The sequence below is a fragment of the Clupea harengus genome, chromosome 8, assembly GCF_900700415.2.
Source record: "Clupea harengus chromosome 8, Ch_v2.0.2, whole genome shotgun sequence".
Classification (NCBI taxonomy): domain Eukaryota; kingdom Metazoa; phylum Chordata; class Actinopteri; order Clupeiformes; family Clupeidae; genus Clupea; species Clupea harengus.
In genome coordinates, this window is record NC_045159.1 from 5,309,691 (window position 1) to 5,331,098 (window position 21,408).

The window sequence follows — 21,408 nt, forward strand, 5'->3', positions numbered from 1 at the left end:
CAATGATGGGCAGGATTAATATTCTAAAAATTAATATACTCCTCAAATTTCTTTATTTGTTCCAGAATATCCCCCTACCCCCTCCCTCATCCTTGTTCACAAGAATCAAGAAACTGTTTACCAACTTTATTTGGCAAAAGAAACATCCCAGATTACATCTATCTTTACTTTATCTACCATATGATCGAGGAGGCCTTAAACGCGCAAATATCCAATGGTATTACTGGGCAGCTCAATTGCGGTCGATCATGTTTTACGTCTCTTCCGGAAATCCCCCTGCTTGGATTGATTTGGGATCCTGCTCTGTTAAACCGAGTTTACCATTGCACCTGTACTTGTACTGAGCAGGCCGTAAATATCTGAAGAAAAATACAGACAACCCTATTATATTGAATATGATTGATGTTTGGTTCGACACTTGCAAATATTTGAATATAAATTTGTCCCATTCACGCTTCAGTCCTATTTGGGGTAATGCCAACTTTGAACCAGGGCTAAAGGATAGAGGATTTAAATTATAGGCTGAAAAGGGGTTAAGGAAAGTGCAAGACATGTACAGGGAGAAGGATGAAGTATTTATGTATTTTGCGGAAATATCTACCAAATATGACATTCCAAATAATAATTTTTTCAGATATCTTCAGCTTAGGAGTTTTATTTCTTCATCTCAAAACCATTCATTAGATATACTGACCATTTCTGCATTAGAAGTAGCAGTCACTAGATACTGTTATGATAAAGGTTTAATTTCAACTCTGTATGACTTGTTTGTGTCTGGATCTATTGAATCATCAGAATCAAAACTGAGATTATGGAATGAAGATATAGGGGAGGAAATATCTTTAGAAGAATGGAGTGAGGAATGTAAAGAGGCACAGAGGCAGACAGTCAGCAGCACCCTAAAACTTCTACAGTATAAATGGCTGATGCGTACATATATAACTCCTGTGAAATTGCATAAGTTTAATGATAATATTCCTGATACCTGTATTAAGTGTGATGAGGCAAGGGGGACACTGTTTCACTATATATGGGAATGTGGGAAAGTGAAAACCTTCTGGCAAGATATTGTTTATATGATTGATCAAATTTTATAAAAAAAATTACCATTGAATCCCAAGCTTTTTATTCTTGGTTTATATCCTACCATACCACTTCTACAAAGCAAAGAGTTCAGATTCATAGATATGTGTATATTACAAGCTAAACGTATAATTGCTCTTAATTGGAAAAGTGTTGATGGCCCAAGAATTGGTATGTGTGTTAAAGAAATGGCCTCAAACATGTCAATGGAAAAGATAATGTATATTGTTAGACGTAAACCAAATGTTTTTGATAATATCTGGGGACCTAGGTACTTCTTACGGCATAATACTAATGTTGGTAACTTGCTTCAGCAAGAACAGGCTCTGGGGGAGTAGGACAACTAACTGATTATGTACATTGACTAGTAGGAAAAACAACAACAAAAAACACCCATTATTCAGTTTGTAAAGTATATCATCAAATCAAATCAAATCAAACTTTATTTGTACGGCGCATTTCATACAAGGAAGTAACACAATGCGCCTCACAGTAGGAAAGAAAGGGGGGGGGGGGGTTTACAAACACTTGTAAAAAAAAAAAACACACAGATTTTCAAGAGATAAATGAATAAAATAAAATAAACGTACTAACCGCACTGGCACCGTAAAGGACTACTCAGCACGGTCATCGTCAAACTAAGCTGCTGGGGGGGGGGGGGGGTTACAAACACTTTATACTTTTATGTTTCTTTTTATTTTCTTAATCTGTTTTTAATTTAACTATTATTTAGTAATAATATTAAGTATTATGGGTGGGGGAACAGGGTGAAAATGTTTGCTGTGTATTGTTCTGTTGTTATTCAATTTGATGTGACTTGCAAACTGAAAATCAATAAATACATTGTTTAAAAAAAGCAATGTTAGTGTAACATTATGCAGAGAAAAACAGATTGGGTGTGTACATATGTGATGTTGTGTTTTGGGTACGATAATCTACACAATACTCGGGGAACAGTCTGTTTGTAATGTCAGTAAGTGAGCGAGGGAGTAAGTACACAAGTTCATGTGTTAGGTGAAAATTCACTCAAGTTATCTCAGGACTCCAGAGTTGTAGATCAGTATATTTATTCAGTAACAATTGCAATCGGACTCACTCACAGCACAAAGATGAAAGTGAAGCAATTTCACAAACATCGCACAAGGTTTATAATGTTTATATACTTAATATTTATCAATCTCTAAACTCTCATAAATGTTTCTAATGTCAGCAAGAATAGCCACGCTCAACTAAAAGTCCTTTTGTGTCATCCCAAATGCGCTTTCTGTAATGCATGGATGTCAGTTTTACACAGGTTTGAACAAGCACAGTTCGTTCCTTATCACCTCTGAGCTCACCCAAACATGGACAAAAGGTTCCTTCTCTTTATATATCACTTAGTGGTGTCAACACCTAATAATCTAAGTTACACACACACAGAAAAGCCATTTTCCTGCTTACATAAGCACATGATTCATACTAGGTAATTATTAATACAAGGCACTTGATTAATACATTCTTAAGTCATGAACAGTGTTTCTAAATTCATTCTATTAATTGACCTATTTACCAGTCTGAGCTGAGAGAAGCATCTGATTGGCTGACCAGAGAAGACAGGCAGCAGAGTGTGATGGAACTGGCAGCTTTATAAACAAATCATATTTTCAAATCGATTGGAAATGGACTAGTGTTAAAACATTTTCAAAGATCAGTCCTCCCTAACAAATCAAATAGCCAGGAGGTCAGTAGAATGTCACAGATACCCAAATGATGTTCTCAGTGTGCGGTTACAGAGGGTTTGACCTTTTGGGCTCCACACCTGACATAGTAGAGGAATAAGGGCCGAACAGCATCGTCTCTCAGGCCGTAGATCAGGGGGCTCAGGCACCGAGGCAGAATGAGAACAAAGAGATAGTTCAGGTAGCGCAGGACAATGAACATACGACTGCTGCTGGTCATAGCCAAGGCTCTCTCGATAATGCCATAAAGAAATGAGTTAAGGCACAGGCCCAGCTGGATGAGGTGCAGTAGGAGCGTCCTGTGGGCTTTCTTTGCCGATTCTTTATTACTGGAGGCAGATCGAGCTACAACCATCACACTGATGTAGGTGAAGACAATGATCAGCGTCACGGCGACAAAGTAGAAAGCATTAAAGCCCTGAAACACGTCGGCCTGCCACGGAGCCATGAAGATGCGTTCGCGCGTGCAGAACATGCGCTCGCTGAAGAAACTGCCATCTCTGGCGACTGCATACAGGATGTCAATCACCACGTTCACGCCCCCTAGAAACCATATGATGAGAATGCCGACGGCAGTGGCGGCGGGCGTGGCAATGGTGGCGTGTTGCAACGGGAAGCATATGGCCACGTAGCGCTCCAGCGACATGAGGGCCAGGTTCAGCGGAGCGTTGAAGAAGGTGGCACTGGAGACGAACAGGGCGAGGGAGCAGGCGGCTCTGGGGATCTGCAGGTAAGACATGACGAGGATGTAGAGGAGAGAGGTGAAGAGCAGCTGGATGGAGTCGTTGCAGAGCATGTGGGAGAAGAGCACGTAGCGAGGCGTCTCCCTGAAGGCCTGCTTGCGGCTCAGCGTGAAGAGCAGGAGGCAGTTGATCCAGATGAAGAGCACTGACATGATGATGGCCACTGCCAGCCTAGTCAAGGTTCCCTCATTCAACTGCACCTGGATCATCTGCTGGTGGACGAAGAGCAGCTGCTGGCTGGACGAGTTGGTGCCATCCATCTTGACAAAATATCAAGACAAATATAATGGCAAATAATGTGGCAAAAATCAAGACAAATAATTTTACTAATAAATCCTTAACATCAGGTTACCCATCAGATGATAGAAATACAGACATTGTCACACGCATATAACACATCAGACACTAAAAATCAGATATACACATATTTCTATATGTTAAGCATCAGTGTGTATATCAGCATAACACACACTGTTCAGAATCTGCCAGAGGTCACAAACACACACAGCGTGTCACACAGCACCCCGTGAGCTCTGCTACCACAACACACACTGCTGACTAAATGACAGCGATTCAGATGAAGCCAAAAACAGACTGAGTACGATGCAATCACATGTAAAAGAGTTCAAAACCAATCTGTACTATCTCTCAGTGTCATTCCTGTCTTCAGTTCAGTAATGCATGTCAGAGCTGTGTGGTAGAGAGATACAGCGTGTTCAGAGATCAGTCATTACTCAACGCTGTGTGGCAGAGAGATCCAGCGTGTTCAGAGATCAGTCATTACTCAACGCTGTGTGGCAGAGAGATTCAGCGCGTTCAGAGATCAGTCATTACTCCGCAGCAGGTGGAGGACCCCCTGCCCTGTCTGGTCATCTGTGAGACTGTGACCCATTGCCTTGGTTTTATGGGATGCCCATCACCATGGCAACCCTGTGAGGAAGGGTAGGGTGTGTCTCTCAGGCACACGTCAGCATTGGTCTCACCCCTCTTTTCGTGCTACTCTTTGTCTCATGTTTCTCTCTCTACTCCACTTATTGTGCAACTGTTTCAACACACACAGCATTAAGCCCTTTTAATTGTTTGGTGTTTGACCGTTCAGTTTGAAGAGATTGAAAATGTATTTAAATCTGGTGGCCATGTGGTACACCAGTGTTCAAACCCCCTGTTGAGCAGAGACCCTGTTCTGTCCCTCCACCTCTGCCCTGTTACTGAGGGTGCCCATGGATACCTTTATGACACATAATGGATACTTTTATGACACATAATGGATATCTTTATGACACATAGTGTTCCACTTCCTTGAAGTTTACGTTCACAGCACACACTGAAGTAATAATAATAATAATCATTATTATTATTTATATTATTATTATAACATTTTATTTGTATAGCAGTTTACATACAAATGTTGCTGCTCAAAGTGCTTTTACATCTCAGCACGCAACAAAACCATTTAATTAGTAGTAAATAGACACAATAATAAACAATAAAGATAAACCACACAATCCAGGGGGATAAAACAGGGAAGGTCAAATGAGTAAAATAATAAAACCAATCCAAGAAAATTGAAAGAATGGATTAAATAAATATTTACAAATAAAAAAAGAGGAAGTTGCTAATAACAACCTAGATTGAAAAGGAACATTTTCAGTTGCCATTTGAACATGTCGACTGAGTCTGCCGCTGTATGCTCTTGGGTGGGGGACTCCACAGTTTAGGGGCCTAGTGGATAATGTGCCCACTGAGTCTGCCTCTGTATGCTCTTGGGTGGGGGACTCCACAGTTTAGGGGCCTAGTGGATAATGTGCCCACTGAGTCTGCCTCTGTAATGATCTTGGGTGGGGGACTCCACAGTTTAGGGGCCTAGTGGATAATGTGCCCACTGAGTCTGCCTCTGTATGCTCTTGGGTGGGGGACTCCACAGTTTAGGGGCCTAGTGGAAAATGGCAGCTTCCCCAATTTCCTTTCTGGGGACTTTTGGCCTATTTAACACATCGGCTGTAAGGGCACGTGAACGGACATAAAATGTCAGGGACTCAGTGATGTAATTAGGTGCTAAACAATTAAGAGCTCTGATACAGGTGAAGGACTTAGAAATAGAATTATAAATGATCCAGGGAACCAGTGCAGTGAGGCTGGAACAGGAGTTCAGTGCAGTGAGGCTGGAACAGGAGTTCAGTGCAGTGAGGCTGGAACAGGAGTTCAGTGCAGTCTCTTCCCTGATGACCATAAGAGTTCAGCAGCAGAATTCTGAATTAGCTGTTGTTTCTCAACTGACTTTCTTCGGAAGGCCGGTAGAAAAGAGTATTACTGTAGCCCAGTCTGTTTGAAATAAACGCATGGATGACAATCCCAATACATGTTTGTCACATCAGATCTGAGCCACTTTTGTGGAGCTTTGTTGGACACATTTTATCTTCTGGAGTAAGTGCAGTGAGAACGGCCAGACTGGGGGTCATGTGATTGTCCCAACTTCCTGTGCGTCTACACATATACCCATCACTGCTGTCATCAATAACTTCATGTGCGTCTACACATATACCCATCACTGCTGTCATCAATAACCTCCTGTGCGTCTACACATATACCCATCACTGCTGTCATCAATAACTTACTGTGCGTCTACACATATACCCATCACTGCTGTCATCAATAACTTACTGTGCGTCTACATGTATACCCATCACTGCTGTCATCAATAACTTACTGTGCGTCTACATGTATACCCATCACTGCTGTCATCAATAACCTCCTGTGCATCTACACATATACCCATCACTGCTGTCATCAATAACCTCCTGTGCGTCTACACATATACCCATCACTGCTGTCATCAATAACCTCCTGTGCGTCTACACATATACCCATCACTGCTGTCATCAATAACTTACTGTGCGTCTACACATATACCCATCACTGCTGTCATCAATAACTTCCTGTGTGTCTACCCATATACCCATCACTGCTGTCATCATTTCACATGAGGCTCACAGATCTCAACTGGAGCAGAGAATTAGGGCCTGTTATGTGGAACTAGTCAAAATGCCAGCTGTGTTGCTTCTGTCACAAGGCTGTTTGACCACCAGGGGGCAGTGGTGAGTGGGGATGCTGTCATCTCTGCTCCTGCTTTTTTGGACACACTCAGCTAGGCCATCAGTCTTTAGTCTGTTCACCTGCAATTTGAGTTCTAATAACATATGCCTGTGTCATTACAGTGCATGAAATGCCCTGTATTGTTATTACTTTTGACATTACTTCATTGTTTGTAAACTATGTCTTTCTGTTGCAAATGTAAATGTTCTGGTTTTGAACTACTTGAGGATCTCTAGATTTTTTATCTTGAGGTTGTCAGGTAAACTGATTTTTTCCTCAAGCAGACACCATTAACTCCTCTTGGATCACCAGATAATTCAGCGGTTCCTCGTATCAGTCCAGGACATCTCTGACAGCACTGCATGCCATTTTAAAAGCTTCTGTCTCTTATTTCATCACTTCTTCCCCATCTATATATCTAGTCACTTGCGTATGGTGATAACACTGCAAACAGAGATGGCCAGTATTTCAATTCAATATATTTACAATTTTTCTCGATTGCTTACACACATTTTTTGAAAGCATGCCTCGTTTTCTCAAAACTCTAAACACAAATCCCTAAACCACTCACACAAAATGCAAAACCCTTTATATCTCCTGCAAAATGCTACCTTGCTTTCAAAACAGTGTTATGTCACCTCAAAAGGGTATTTTGTTTTCAAATGACAAACACAGACCATTATATGAGTAGACATTCTAAGCATCGATTAAACACTGATGTGCTCAATGGAAAACACTACTATGAAATGGGAAAACACCAGTATGAAGGCCTTATCAGGAGCATTATGCCTTTTCATGTCCAGTGTTACTGTACCCTTACTCCTGTAGTAAAATATAACTGTATAATGTTTTTACTCAAATATAAAACAACACACAAAAATACAGTAACAACTAAAATATTTCTTTATTTTTTCCAAAAGTGCTGTAGCCTATACATCACAGCAAACACAACTGAATGTGTAAATGATTTGCACAGAACAAACAATAGGATATAGGTCAACAAAAAAAGAAAGAAAAATGTAAAATAAAAAAGGACAAAGAAACTATGCTGCATCCTGTTCTAGCTCAAGAACTCTCTGAAACAAACATGACAATATTGTATCAGAAATAGACCTACACAGTGTTGTGAAACACTTGAAAATAACATTGGATTGGATTACAATACAGTACAGTAATGTGTCAGTGCTGATAGGACGCAATCAGTTGTGGAAATTTATATGACTTACTTGCACATAGTCATAGCATAATTGTTTGACTCTGTCGGAGTTTCTGACAAAAGGCACCCTGTACACCTGCTTCATTCTCAAGGTGTTCCGCCTTAGAACACAGTCCACTGTGGCTAGGCTCACTGTATTGATGTTTAGGAATATGTATTGGTCATCAATGGTTGCACTTTGTATTTGTTTACGTAATTTTACAAATACAGTACAATGGAAAATACTCTAAATACAAGAATACTATGCTCCTGATAAGGCATTCAAACTAGTGTTTTCCTGTCATAGTAGTGTTTCTTACCTATTCCCTCTTCTGAATGTCCGGATGAATGGATGCAACTGAGAAGCGGCTTATATTTGGTTGAACGCTCTGGCCAGCCTCCTGCATGGTCAAACCATGGTTGACCACAGTGGCCCGAATCTCATCAGAGATAATGGCTCTCCTTCTTGCTCTTTCTCTTCATCCTCTTCTTCCTCTTACTCTCACTCCTCTGCCTTTCTGATCACCTCTCACTTCAATGTTGCCATCAATTGTTCTCCAAACCAGGAGCTAACCCGTGGCCATGATATTGCTAAAGGTTTGATTTCAAATTGCACAACAGCCTTGCAAATGGAAGTTTTGCCATTTGAATAGCAGTGTGTTCTGTCTGAAAACAAGTTGGTTTTGGCATTGATGAAGTGTGCAAAGTAGTGAGGATGGTGTTTAGTGTTTTGAAAAAAGTGTGGTTAACAATTGAAATCTGTGTTTAAAGCAGATAATTGTGTGTTGTGTTTTGAAGAAAGTGTGGCTAACAATTGAAATCTGTGTCTAAAGCAGATAATTGTGCTTATAGTTTAGCAGAATTGGTTTAGGGAGTTGGTTGATGAGTTACAGGTTGTGGTCATTGTGTTATAAGTTCCAGTTTTTGTGTGTAATCAATCGAGAAAAACTGTAAAAAATTAATTTGATTACTTGAGTATTTTGTCATTTGTATTTTGTTGTTTTGATACTTTGTGTAGTATTACGCATCAACATGCATCAGTGATATTCAGTAGTATTACGCATCAACATGCATCAGTGATATTCAGTAGTATAATGCATCAACATGCATCAGTGGCATCCAGTGCTCTAGACTTGGAAAATATCCATTAAAATTAAAAACCTTTTATTTTGATTTAATGGGCATGTATTTGTAACTTATAACTTATAACAATGTGTTTGTGCCCATCACCCTGCTGCAGTGTTTGTATCTTCTACAACCATGAGGCCTGTTAAAAACATCACTGGAGCGCAGTGGATGGGTGACTTTCTAATGGTGTCCTCCCTCATCTCCTTTTTTAAAATTCTAATAAAATTCAGCTGTCTTTGTAAACTGATGAAGTAGATTATGTCACAAACTCACAATTTTGACAGGCCACTGGTGCATTCTGGGATATTGGCTCCACTGGTGCATTGTGGGAAAATCTGACAGGCACCCGCATCATCTCTGCAGACATTCATGCCATCCTCCGAGCTCCCTAACCCTGCAGACATGCCATCCTCCCAGCTCCCTAACCCTGCAGTCAGTGTCTCATTAACGCTGGAAAATAAGCCACTGGTGACTGACTTGCATTCTTATGCACAGAGGACCGGTCCTAAGAAAAGAAAGTGATAAACACCTTCAAACCCTCTGGAGTCCAGCCACATGTTTTTCAGCCTCCTGCTCTCTTGAGAGGATCATGAATCATTGATGCCTCTCCTTGTCTGTCTCAGGTGTTGTTCTAACTGTGTTTTCCATGTCCATCTCAAAGTAATGTTTTTATCATTATTGAATGTAACCGAGGTAGCAAAGCATAGAGGGAGAAGATCTGGAGATTTGGGTTTGGAGAAGTGGCTCCTGGATATGATGGTATATTAATACTGTTATATTCTTTTTGATCATGTGATTTAAAAAAATCATTGCTGCTGTGACACTTCAAAATAATAAATTAATACTAATTAATAAAATTATCTTATGCGGTTCTAGTGATACCTGAGTTTACCTGTGGTAATACTGAGAACTATCCCCCTGCCGGGTGGGCCCACAGTAGCAGAGCTTGGGTCCACATCATGTCCAGCAGGCCAGCCTTAAGTGTCCACAGCTGGGGACTTCTCACTCACACACACACTCACACACACACACACAGTGCTCAGAAGAAATTGAGATTGGCTAGCTATATTAGGGCCTACTCAGATAAAGAGCAGGGTGAGAGGGACTGAGAACAGAGACATTCTCGCACTCAGACAAACAACATGTTTATTTAACAAACATTCTACTTTGGGTGTGTCTGTGTCACACAAATGGTCTGGAGCACCATCTCTAGTAGTTTCTGTACCACAGAAATGATATTGCTAACACCCATATTCAGAGTGAACTGATAATAATCAAGTGATGGAAAGCTTCATGGTGGTAAACTCATCAGATTGCACAACAAGAAAGGCATGATGAACATTGGACTCTGCTTGCTGTTGCTGCTGTAAGGATCCATGTTTCAGACCAAACACAGAACTGGGAGAAGGCAAAGATTTCCGTTCGTCTCACTGTGCTTTGTTGAAATAATATATTTTATCAGAGGACGCTTGATAGGTGAAAATTCACCCTAGTTACCTCAGGACTTAGCTGTATGTAAGTATATTTATTAGACAAACAACAATTGCAATCGGGCTCACTCCCAGCACAAGGCTGAAAGTGAAGCAATGATAAACACATCGCACAAGGTTTATATAGACAGAAGTTAAGCGTTCAGCAGGGATAACCACGTATAGGATTTCTGACGTGCGAGGCAAGGATGGAAGTTTTGCAAGGTGGGAAGAAGCACAGTTCGACCCTTCTTAGACCCTCTGGTCTAAACATGCTCTTGTACATATGCAGACTAAGTGGCACCTAATAATCTAAGTTACACACACGCAGAAACACAGAAAAGCCATGTGCCTGCTTACATAAGTACATGATTCATATAAGGTAATTAATAATACAAGGTACTTGATTATTATATTCTTAAGTCATTAACAGTGTTTGGAAATGATCTCCATCAACGCTGTAAACATAATGAATCTGAATCAACTCAATTAGGAACTCAGCCTTAGTCTCTGTTCTTTTATTTAGCTCATTAAGTAGGCTGACCTAGGGTCAATTATTTTGGATCTGTCGTGGAAAATTCTAAAAGTTTCCCAAGAAACTTCTCAAGGCAAACAGGTATGAAAATACTGAACGGTTTATTTCAGAGTAGTTAACTGCTGCTCAGCTGGTCCATGGAGCATCTCAAAACTCTAAGCTTAAGGCAAGAGCTATCAGGTAGACTAACTCAGGACAAAGTTCCTGAGCCCTTTTTATAGATCTAGCACCTCTCTTCTTCCCTGTGCCTCTGTTTAGAATCAGAATTAACCACATCATGAGATCTGCAGCACCACACTGAGGCCAGATGTGGTGCTGTGGGCCAAGACGGAGAGATCTGCGCTGCGCTGCTTGTGGAGCTGACGGTGCCATGGGAGGAGGGGATGGAGGGAGCCATCGAAAGGAAGAGGGCAAAGTACTCTGACCTGGTTGCGGAGTGCAGGGAGAGCGGTTGGAGTACAGGACTCTTTCCAGTAGAGGTTGGCACGAGGGGGTTTGTGGGAAGCCTACTCGCCTACTTAAAGAGCTAGGGCTGAGGGGCAAGGAGCTACACAAAGCCACCAGAGAGCTGTCTGAGGAAGCAGAGAAGGCAAGTTTTTGGCTTTGGTTAAGGAGGCGGGACAAGGCATGGGGAGCGAGCAACTCCTGAGAAAGGCTAGCTGCGGGGGGTGACTGGGAGACGTCCCTGTTCACTGCCCCGCCACCAGGAGATGTTCCGGGATAATGGGCGAAACATCTGTGAAAGGTGGGGAGGCTGATGACCCCGCAGCTAGCCCAAAGGGCACCGGTGGAGGTGCGGCAGGCCTAGAGCCTAGCAGGTTTTACCACCTACCTGTTCACACTAATTGCAGTTCTGGAGACAGTGACTACTGTGAATAGGGCAGTTGGAGTCCAGGGAAGACTGGAGGGCAACCAGGAAAGACTGGTGACGGCAGGATAGACTGCACCGGGGGTGGCGGGCTAGTAACCCTACCCACCAGTTTTCCAAGTGGAAACACCCAAAAACTACTACGAAGACAACAAAGAAAAAACAGCCCGAGGGCCCTCCGAGAGGCGGGATGGAAGAAGGGCCCACCAGGACGGATACACCAGTAACGAATGCAAGGACAACTACCAATGATGTGAGGACTCTTAGGAAGTGCGGGTGCGGATGGGAGAAGGTAACAACACTCAGGGGGCTGCACATCCACATGGGGAAGATGAAGTGTGCAGGCAGGAGCCAGAAGCAAACTTGCACTGCTCAGGCAGGTCAGACAAGTGGGATCCAAGGCCGGGTAAAAAACCACAGTGCCTTCGGGCCCAATGTTGCAGAGGCAGGAGAGAAGGAGACGAGGGATGTGGATGACCCCCAGGAGGTGACCCCTGAACCACCCCCGAGCAACCCAAGGACCGAGTCAAGCCAAAAGGCCAAAAGTCTGAACGAGCCGAGACGGAAGATCAAATGGCCAAAGGCCAGCGAGACGGTGGAGTGGAAGAGGCTGGATGAGTCACTCAGTGATCTGCTGCAGAAGGCACTGCGTGGCACAGTGGAGGCCAAGCTTAACCTGTTTGGAGAGATTCTCTACGAGGAGTGTAGCGGCAGGTATGGCAAGGTGACGGGCAGGAAAGCAGCCGAAAAATCTAAGGGAAGAAGGGAAAAGGAGATTGACGACCTAGTAGCAGGCAGAAGACAGCTTCGCAGAGGAATCAGAAAGAGAGGGTCTGAAAGCCCTTTGGGATAACATCAGGAGGCTGGCCAACCTAAGGAGGGCAGAGCGCATCAGGTGGCGAAGGAAGAGGAAGGAAAAGGAGAGGGCAAACTTCTTTAAGAACCCCTTTCGCTTTGCACGAGGACTCCTTGAGGAGAAGACCAGTGGATCGCTTGAGATCTCCAAGGAAGATCTGGAGGATCACATCATACGGTGTTCCTTGGGTGCTTGACTGGTGTCACCTTTTGGCCACCACAGGAATCGCAAGTAATTAACATCAGATCTGGCTACTCTAACCTGATGGAACATTGACTTGATGTCAGACATGATTGCAACAGGCTCTTTGCGAAATCTCATGATGACTCCAATGAGGGAATTTGTCAGGTCAGGTCCCTGCAGTAGTTCAGTGTTAAGGCATTCACCCTGGTAAGAGGCAGCACAATCAAAGACTACTCTGAGCTTTTTCTTTTCAGGGTGGTACACCCCGTGGTGTGGCAAGTATCATACTTTTCCTGTTGACTGTGCAAGTTCTTCCTGTGGGACCTCCTCTGCATAATTACTCTCAAAGATGTCATTGAAAAATGCAACATATTCCCTGTTTATATTGCTCATCCTTTTCCATTTTCCTTCTTAGGCTCTGGAGGCGCTGTTCTGCAATTTGGCAATTGTTTGGCATACAGACATCAGCCTTTCTGAAGGGCAATTTCAGATTGTAATGTCCATCATTCAGAACTGCCTCATTGGCCATTTTCAGAAATCCTTTGTCCTCAATGGAAACTTCAGTTGTCTCCTCAGAGGCAACTTCAGAAAAATCCTGATTGTACTGTGAGATCAGAAGCTCCTCTAGCCTTGCCACTGAAATCCTATTCACCGTAACACTTTTTGCACTGCCAGTTCCACTTCTAAGTGGTCCATTTACAACTCACCCCAATAGTGTTCTAGCTGCATAAGGGCCCCCACTTTGGCTATTAACAACCTCCCATGGCTCTATCAGGGTTGGAGCATTTGTTCCAATTAACAGCTCTACCTTTGCACTAATAGAGGGGATTTTGACTTCACTTAAATACGCCCATTGCGCTAAGTCACTCTGTCTTGAGACGTGTCATGAGCTCCTCTTAGCAGAAGGTAGCAGAAGACCCTGGATCCAGGAGAGCATACACTTGCAAGACTTGGCTGCCCTTTGCTGCCTTAACCTTAACTGGGACGATGGAAAGTGCGCACTCTTGGTCTCCGGCCCCTATATGACCACATAACTCTGCTGATGCACTGCCTATAACACCAGTGGGGGTCACACTGCACTTACTTCACAAGATACAATGTGTCCAACAAAGCTCCACAAAAGTGGCTCAGATCTGATGTGACAAAAATGAATTGGGATTTGGGACTGCACTTTGAGCAGCAACATGTGTATGCAAAGTGCTATACAAATAAAATGTTATAATAATAATATAAATAATAATAATACTAATTATTATTATTACTTCAGTGTGTGCTGTGAACGTAAACTTCAAGGAAGTGGAAAACTATGTGTCATAAAGGTATCCATTATGTGTCATAAAGGTATCCACTATGTGTCATAAAGGTATCCATGGGCACCCTCAGTAACAGGGCAGAGGTGGAGGGACAGAACAGGGACTCTGCTCAACAGGGGGTTTGAACACTGGTGTACCACATGGCCACCAGATTTAAATACATTTTCAATCTCTTCAAACTGAACGGTCAAACACCAAACAATTAAAAGGGCTTAATGCTGTGTGTGTTGAAACAGTTGCACAATAAGTGGAGTAGAGAGAGAAACATGAGACAAAGAGTAGCACGAAAAGAGGGGTGAGACCAATGCTGACGTGTGCCTGAGAGACACACCCTACCCTTCCTCACAGGGTTGCCATGGTGATGGGCATCCCATAAAACCAAGGCAATGGGTCAGAGTCTCACAGATGACCAGACAGGGCAGGGGGTCCTCCACCTGCTGCGGAGTAATGACTGATCTCTGAACGCGCTGGATCTCTGCCACACAGCGTTGAGTAATGACTGATCTCTGAACACGCTGTATCTCTCTACCACACAGCGTTGAGTAATGACTGATCTCTGAACGCGCTGGATCTCTCTGCCACACAGCTTTGAGTAATGACTGATCTCCGAACACGCTGAATCTCTCTACCACACAGCTCTGACATGCATTACTGAACTGAAGACAGGAATGACACTGAGAGATAGTACAGATTGGTTTTGAACTCTTTTACATGTGATTGCATCGTACTCAGTCTGTTTTTGGCTTCATCTGAGTCGCTGTCATTTAGTCAGCAGTGTGTGTTGCTGTGTGACGCGCTGTGTGTGTTTGTGACCTCGGCAGATTCTGAACAGTGTGTGTTATGCAGATATACACACTGATGCTCAACATATAGAAATATGTGTATATCTGATTTTTAGTGTCTGATGTGTTATATGCTTGTGACAATGTCTGTATTTCTATCATCTGATGGGTAACCTGATGTTAAGGATTTATTAATAATATTTGTCTTGATATTTGTCACATTATTTGCCATTATATTTGTCTTGATATTTTGTCAAGATGGATGGCACCAACTCGTCCAGCCAGCAGCTCCTCTTCGTCCACCAGCAGATGTTCCAGGTGCAGTTAAACGAGGGGCCCTTGACTAAGCTGGCAGTGGCCATCGTCATGTCAGTGCTCTTCATCTGGATCAACTGCCTCCTGCTCTTCACGCTGAGCCGCAAGCAGGCCTTCAGGGAGACGCCTCGCTACGTGCTCTTCTCCCACATGCTCTGCAACGACTCCATCCAGCTGCTCTTCACCTCTCTCCTCTACATCCTCTCCATGTCTTACCTGCAGATCCCCAGAGCCGCCTGCTCCCTCGCCCTGTTCGTCTCCAGTGCCACCTTCCTCAACGCTCCGCTGAACCTGGCCCTCATGTCGCTGGAGCGCTACGTGGCCATATGCTTCCCGTTGCAACACGCCACCATTGCCACGCCCGCTGCCACTGCCGTCGGCATTCTCATCATATGGTTTCTAGGGGGCGTGAACGTGGTGATTGACATCCTGTATGCAGTCGCCAGAGATGGCAGTTTCTTCAGTGAGCGCATGTTCTGCACGCGCGAACGCATCTTCATGGCTCCGTGGCAGGCCGACGTGTTTCAGGGCTTTAATGCCTTCTACTTTGTCGCTGTGACGCTGATCATTGTCTTCACCTACATCAGTGTGATGGTTGTAGCTCGATCTGCCTCCAGTAATAAAGAATCGGCAAAGAAAGCCCACAGGACTCTCCTGCTGCACCTCATCCAGCTGGGCCTGTGCCTTAACTCATTTCTTTATGGCATTATCGAGAGAGCCTTGGCTATGACCAGCAGCAGTCGTCTGTTCATGGACCTGCGCTACCTGAACTATCTCTTTGTTCTCATTCTGCCTCGGTGCCTGAGCCCCCTGATATACGGCCTGAGAGACGATGCTGTTCGGCCCTTATTCCTCTACTATGTCAGGTGTGGAGCCCAAAAGGTCAAACCCTTTGTAACCGCACACTGAGAACATAATTTGGGTATCTGTGACATTCTACTGACCTCCTGGCTATTTGATTTGTTAGGGAGGACTGATCTTTGAAAATGTTTTAACACTAGTACATTTCCAATCGATTTGAAAATAGGATTTGTTAATAAAGCTGCCAGTTCTGCCCATCAGATGCTTCTCTCAGCTCAGACTGGAAAATAGGTCAATTAATAGAATGAATTTAGAAACACTGTTCATGACTTAAGAATGTATTAATCAAGTGCCTTGTATTAATATTTACCTAGTATGAATCATGTGCTTATGTAAGCAGGAAAATGGCTTTTCTGTGTTTCTGTGTGTGTGTAACTTAGATTATTAGGCGCTGACACCACTTAATGATATATAAAGAGAAGGAACCTTTTGTCCATGTTTGGGTGAGCTCAGAGGTGATAAGGAACGAACTGTGCTTGTTCAAACCTGTGTAAAACTGACATCCATGCATTACAGAAAGCGCATTTGTGATGACACAAAAGGACTTTTAGTTGAGCGTGGCTATTCTTGCTGACATTAGAAACATTTATGGCGTCAGAGTTAGATAAATCTTAAGTATATAAACCTTGTGCGATGTTTGTGAAATTGCTTCACTTTCATCTTTGTGCTGTGAGTGAGTCCGATTGCAATTGTTACTGAATAAATATACTGATCTACAACTCTGGAGTCCTGAGATAACTTGAGTGAATTTTCACCTAACACATGAACTTGTGTACTTACTCCCTCGCTCACTTACTGACATTACAAACAGACTGTTCCCCGAGTATTGTGTAGATTATTGTACTCAAAACACAACATCACATATGTACACACCCAATCTGTTTTTCTCTGCATAATGTTACACTAGCATTGTTGCCTCCTCTTCTACTTGTTTGGTAATAAAGTTTAATTCTAACACATTCACGGTGGTTCTGATGTGTCCTAGCTTTCAAGCACAACAGGTCATCGCAGTCTTCCACTACTATTATAGGTTTAGGCCAATCAGTGTAGGGTTTGGTTATAACAGGTCATCGCAGTCTTCCACTACCATTACAGGTTTATGCCAATCAGTGCAGGGTTTGGTTACACCAGTTCATCGCAGTCTTCCACTACCATTATAGGCCAATCAGTGCAGGGTTTGGTTACTCTGGTCAGCAGTCATGTGGCATTTGCAGCACATGCGATTGGTTCTAATGGCGTTCTTTGTGTAGCTGGAAGGTTAACAAGTTATTTTGGTTCAATCCAGTGTTGCCAAGCTGCGTCTCTGCTGAAGGTCATGAGTCCTTTAGCAGGACAGGAACCCAAAACACATATCTAAAAGAGTCCTTTAGCAGGACAGTGACCCAAAGCACACATCTACATGTGTCCTCTAGCAGGACAGGGACCCAAAGCACACATCTACATGTGTCCTCTAGCAGGACAGGGACCCAAAGCACACATCTAAATGAGTCCTCTAGCAGGACAGTGACCCAGAGCACACATCTAAATGAGTCCTTTAGCAGAACAGGGACCCAAAGCACACATCTAAATGAGTCCTTTAGCAGAACAGAGATCCAAAGCACACATCTAAATGAGACCTTTAGCAGAACAGGGATCCAAAGCACACATCCAAAAGCATCCAAATGAGCTGAACTGAACTGTTCTAAAGTGTCCAGCCATGAGTCCAGATCTAAATCCCTTCGAACACATGTGGAGAGATCGGAACACATGTGGAGAGATCAGAACACATGTGGAGAGATATGTGGAGAGATCGGAACACATGTGGAGAGATCGGAACACATGTGGAGAGATCAGGTGGAGAGATCGGAACACATGTGGAGAGATATGTGGAGAGATCGGAACACATGTGGAGAGATCGGAACACATGTGGAAAGATCAGGTGGAGAGATCAGAACACATGTGGAGAGATCAGGTGGAGAGATCGGAACACATGTGGAGAGATCAGGTGGAGAGATCGGAACACATGTGGAGAGATCGGAACACATGTGGAGAGATCGGAGAACAGCAGTTGGAAAAAGTCTCCATTCAAATTTAAGACAACTTGATCAGTTTACACGAAAAGGAAAGGCAACGCTGACAGTCGAGTAGAAATCTCTCTGAAGTCTATAACAAGCACATGCCGTCGAATGATTCCCCATCAGCAGACACGTTGACCCATCACAGGGCCCATGACCTTACTCCTCCAGGAGGGGGCAGCAGAGACACACAGCCATAAGCACTTGGAAGGATTTAGATTTAGAGAACACATACACACATACACGGGTGCGCGTGCACACACAAACACGCGCACGCAAACAAACATGCACGTGCACGCACGCACACGTGCATATGCACATGCACGCACACGCACGCACACACACGTGTCATAGCTGCCTCTAAAGATCAGAGGCCAGGGGCAGGTGGGCTTTTCCCTTTCTTTGGCAGGCTACTTCAGCAGTCCTTCCCACCTGTATTGCTTACATGTCTGTCAGGTTTGAAATAAGAGCACAGTCACAGATGCAGTTTAAACTTCAATAATTTTTAACCCTTTGAAGTCTGCGCTCCCTGTGCAGAGAGTGAAAAACAGGCTCGGACTCAGTAGTGTTAATAACTGAGAAGTAATCAACAGAGAATATACTCTTTTCAGTAAGGCAATAAACAAATAGCTTCAAACTTAAGTAACTTAGAATTCCAATGGATTCAGTCCATTCAGAAATAATCAGAAACCCAGTCCAACCAGCAGATGTTTCAAGTGGAAATGAATGAAGGGCCTCTGTCTAAACTACTTGTGACCATTCTCATGTCTCTGCTGTTCATCTGCATCAAGTTTCACACCCTCATGAGTGTTTAGAGAGCTGCCTCGCTACATCCCCTTTGCCCACATGCTCTGCAATGACCCGGTTCAGATGGCAATAACGGCTATGATCTTCATCATGGTGTTGTATCTGCTGCAGCTCACCAAGGCCATCTGTGCGCTGATCGTGTACGTGGTCACGGTCACCTATCGCAACGCTGCTTTGAACATTGCCGTGATGTCGCTTGAGCGTTACGTAGCCATTTGCTTCCCACTGAGGCACAGCGAGATGGCGACACACTACGCGACCGCCGTTGCCATTGGCGTAATGTGGATTCTGTCCTCAATTTTTCCCCTGATAGACACATTTTACGGGATGATTACGGATCACATGTTCTACAGCGGTCGAACGTTTTGCTTTCGACAGATATTTGTAGATTCAAATTGGCAAATAGAAATGTTCCAGGCTGTAAATGGAGTGTCCTTTGTGGCGGTAGCATTAATCATCATCTTTACTTACATCAATGTTATAGTTGCAGCGCGGGCTGTGTGTGGAGACAAAGACTGAAAGTCCCAGAAGGCTCGAAGGACATTCAAAAACTGGAACTTATGGCACAATGACCACAACCTGTAACTCATGTGCCAACTCCCTAAACCAATTCTGCTAAACTATAAGCACAATTATCTGCTTTAGACACAGATTTCAATTGTTAACCGCACTTTCTTCAAAACACAACACACAATTATCTGCTTTAGACACAGATTTCAATTGTTAACCACACTTTCTTCAAAACACTAAACACCATCCTCTCTACTTTGCACACTTCATCAATGCCAAAACCTCATTGTGTTCAGACAGAACACACTGCTATTCAATTGGCAAAACTTCCATTTCCAAGGCTGTTGTGCAATTTGAAATCAAACTTTTAGCAATATGATGGCCACAGGTTAGCTCCTGGTTTGGAGAACAATTGATGGCAACATTGAAGTGAGAGGTGATCAGAAAGGCAGAGGAGTGAGAGTAAGAGGAGGAAGAGGATGAAGAGAAAGAGCAAGGAGAGCCATTATCTCTGATGAGATTCGGGCCACTGTGGTCAACCATGGTTTGACCATGCAGGAGGCCGGCCAGAGCATTCAACCAAATATAAGCCGCTTCTCAGTTGCATCCATTCTCTGGACATTCAGAAGAGGGAATAGGTAAGAAACACTACTATGACAGGAAAACACTAGTTTGAATGCCTTATCAGGAGCATAGTATTCTTGTATTTTCCATTGTACTGTATCTGTAAAATTACGTAAACAAATACAAAGTGCAACCATTGATGACCAAGACTTATTCCTAAACATCAATACAGTGAGCCTAGCCACAGTGGACTGTGTTCTAAGGCGGAACACCTTGAGAATAAAGCAGGTGTACAGGGTGCCTTTTGTCAGAAACTCCGACAGTCAAACAGTTATGCTATGACTATGTGCAAGTAAGTCATATACATTTCCACAACTGATTGCGTCCTATCAGCACTGACACATTACTGTAATCCAATCCAATGTTACAGTTTTTCTCGATTGCTTACACACATGAAGCATGCCTCGTTTTCTCCAAACTCTAAACAAAAATCCCTAAACCACTCACACAAAATGCAACAACATTCACAACACTGTGTAGGTCTATTTCTGATACAACATTGTCAATATTGTCTTGAGCTAGAACAGGATGCAGTCATTTTTTGTCCTTTTTTATTTTACATTTTTCTTTCTTTTTTTTGTTGACTGTACTGGCCTATATCCTATTGTTTGTTCTGTGCAAATCATTTACACATTCAGTTGGGTTTGCTGTGATGTTAAGGCTACAGCACTTTTGGAAAAAATAAAGAAATATTTGAGTTGTTACTGTATATTTGTGTGTTGTTTTATATTTGAGTAAAAACATTATACAGTTATATTTTACTACAAGAGTAAGCGTACAGTAACACTGAACATGAAAAGGCATAATGCTCCTGATAAGGCCTTCATACTGGTGTTTTCCCATTTCATAGTAGTGTTTTCCATTGAGCACATCAGTGTTCAATCGATACTTAGAATGTCTACTCATATAATGAGCTGTGTTTGTCATTTGAAAACAAAATACCCTTTTGAGGTGACATAACACTGTTTTGAAAGCAAAGTTGCATTTTGCAGGAGATATAAAGGGTTTTGCATTTTGTGTGAGTGGTTTTGGGATTTGTGTTTAGAGTTTTGAGAAAACGAGGCATGCTTTCAAAAAATGTGTGTTAGCAATCGAGAAAAACTGTAATGTGTTTTTTTTATTTATTTTGTCTGTTTTGTTTTGTTATGGTTGTAGCCTCAATCAGGGCATTGCTGCAAAAGAGCCCTGTGCTCATAGCCTGACGATGTCATACTCATAATTCTAGTCAGAATATGAGTCTGATACCGCTCCATTGGGCTGTGATTATGGGG

General features: G+C 43.0%; 2 protein-coding genes across 2 annotated transcripts; one reads left to right on the forward strand and one right to left on the reverse strand.

The window, feature by feature from the left end:
• Positions 1-2,838: 2,838 nt before the first annotated feature.
• On the reverse strand, positions 2,839-3,804 carry LOC105909780 (odorant receptor 131-2-like). The gene has a single exon (XM_012838443.2). It carries the CDS (start codon positions 3,802-3,804, stop codon positions 2,839-2,841), a length of 966 nt encoding a protein of 321 aa, XP_012693897.2.
• Positions 3,805-15,180: 11,376 nt separating this feature from the next.
• LOC105909779 (odorant receptor 131-2-like) lies at positions 15,181-16,225 on the forward strand. The gene has a single exon (XM_031571600.2). The coding sequence runs from the start codon at positions 15,225-15,227 to the stop codon at positions 16,188-16,190; it is 966 nt and encodes a 321-aa protein (XP_031427460.1). The 5' UTR covers positions 15,181-15,224; the 3' UTR covers positions 16,191-16,225.
• Positions 16,226-21,408: the final 5,183 nt, after the last annotated feature.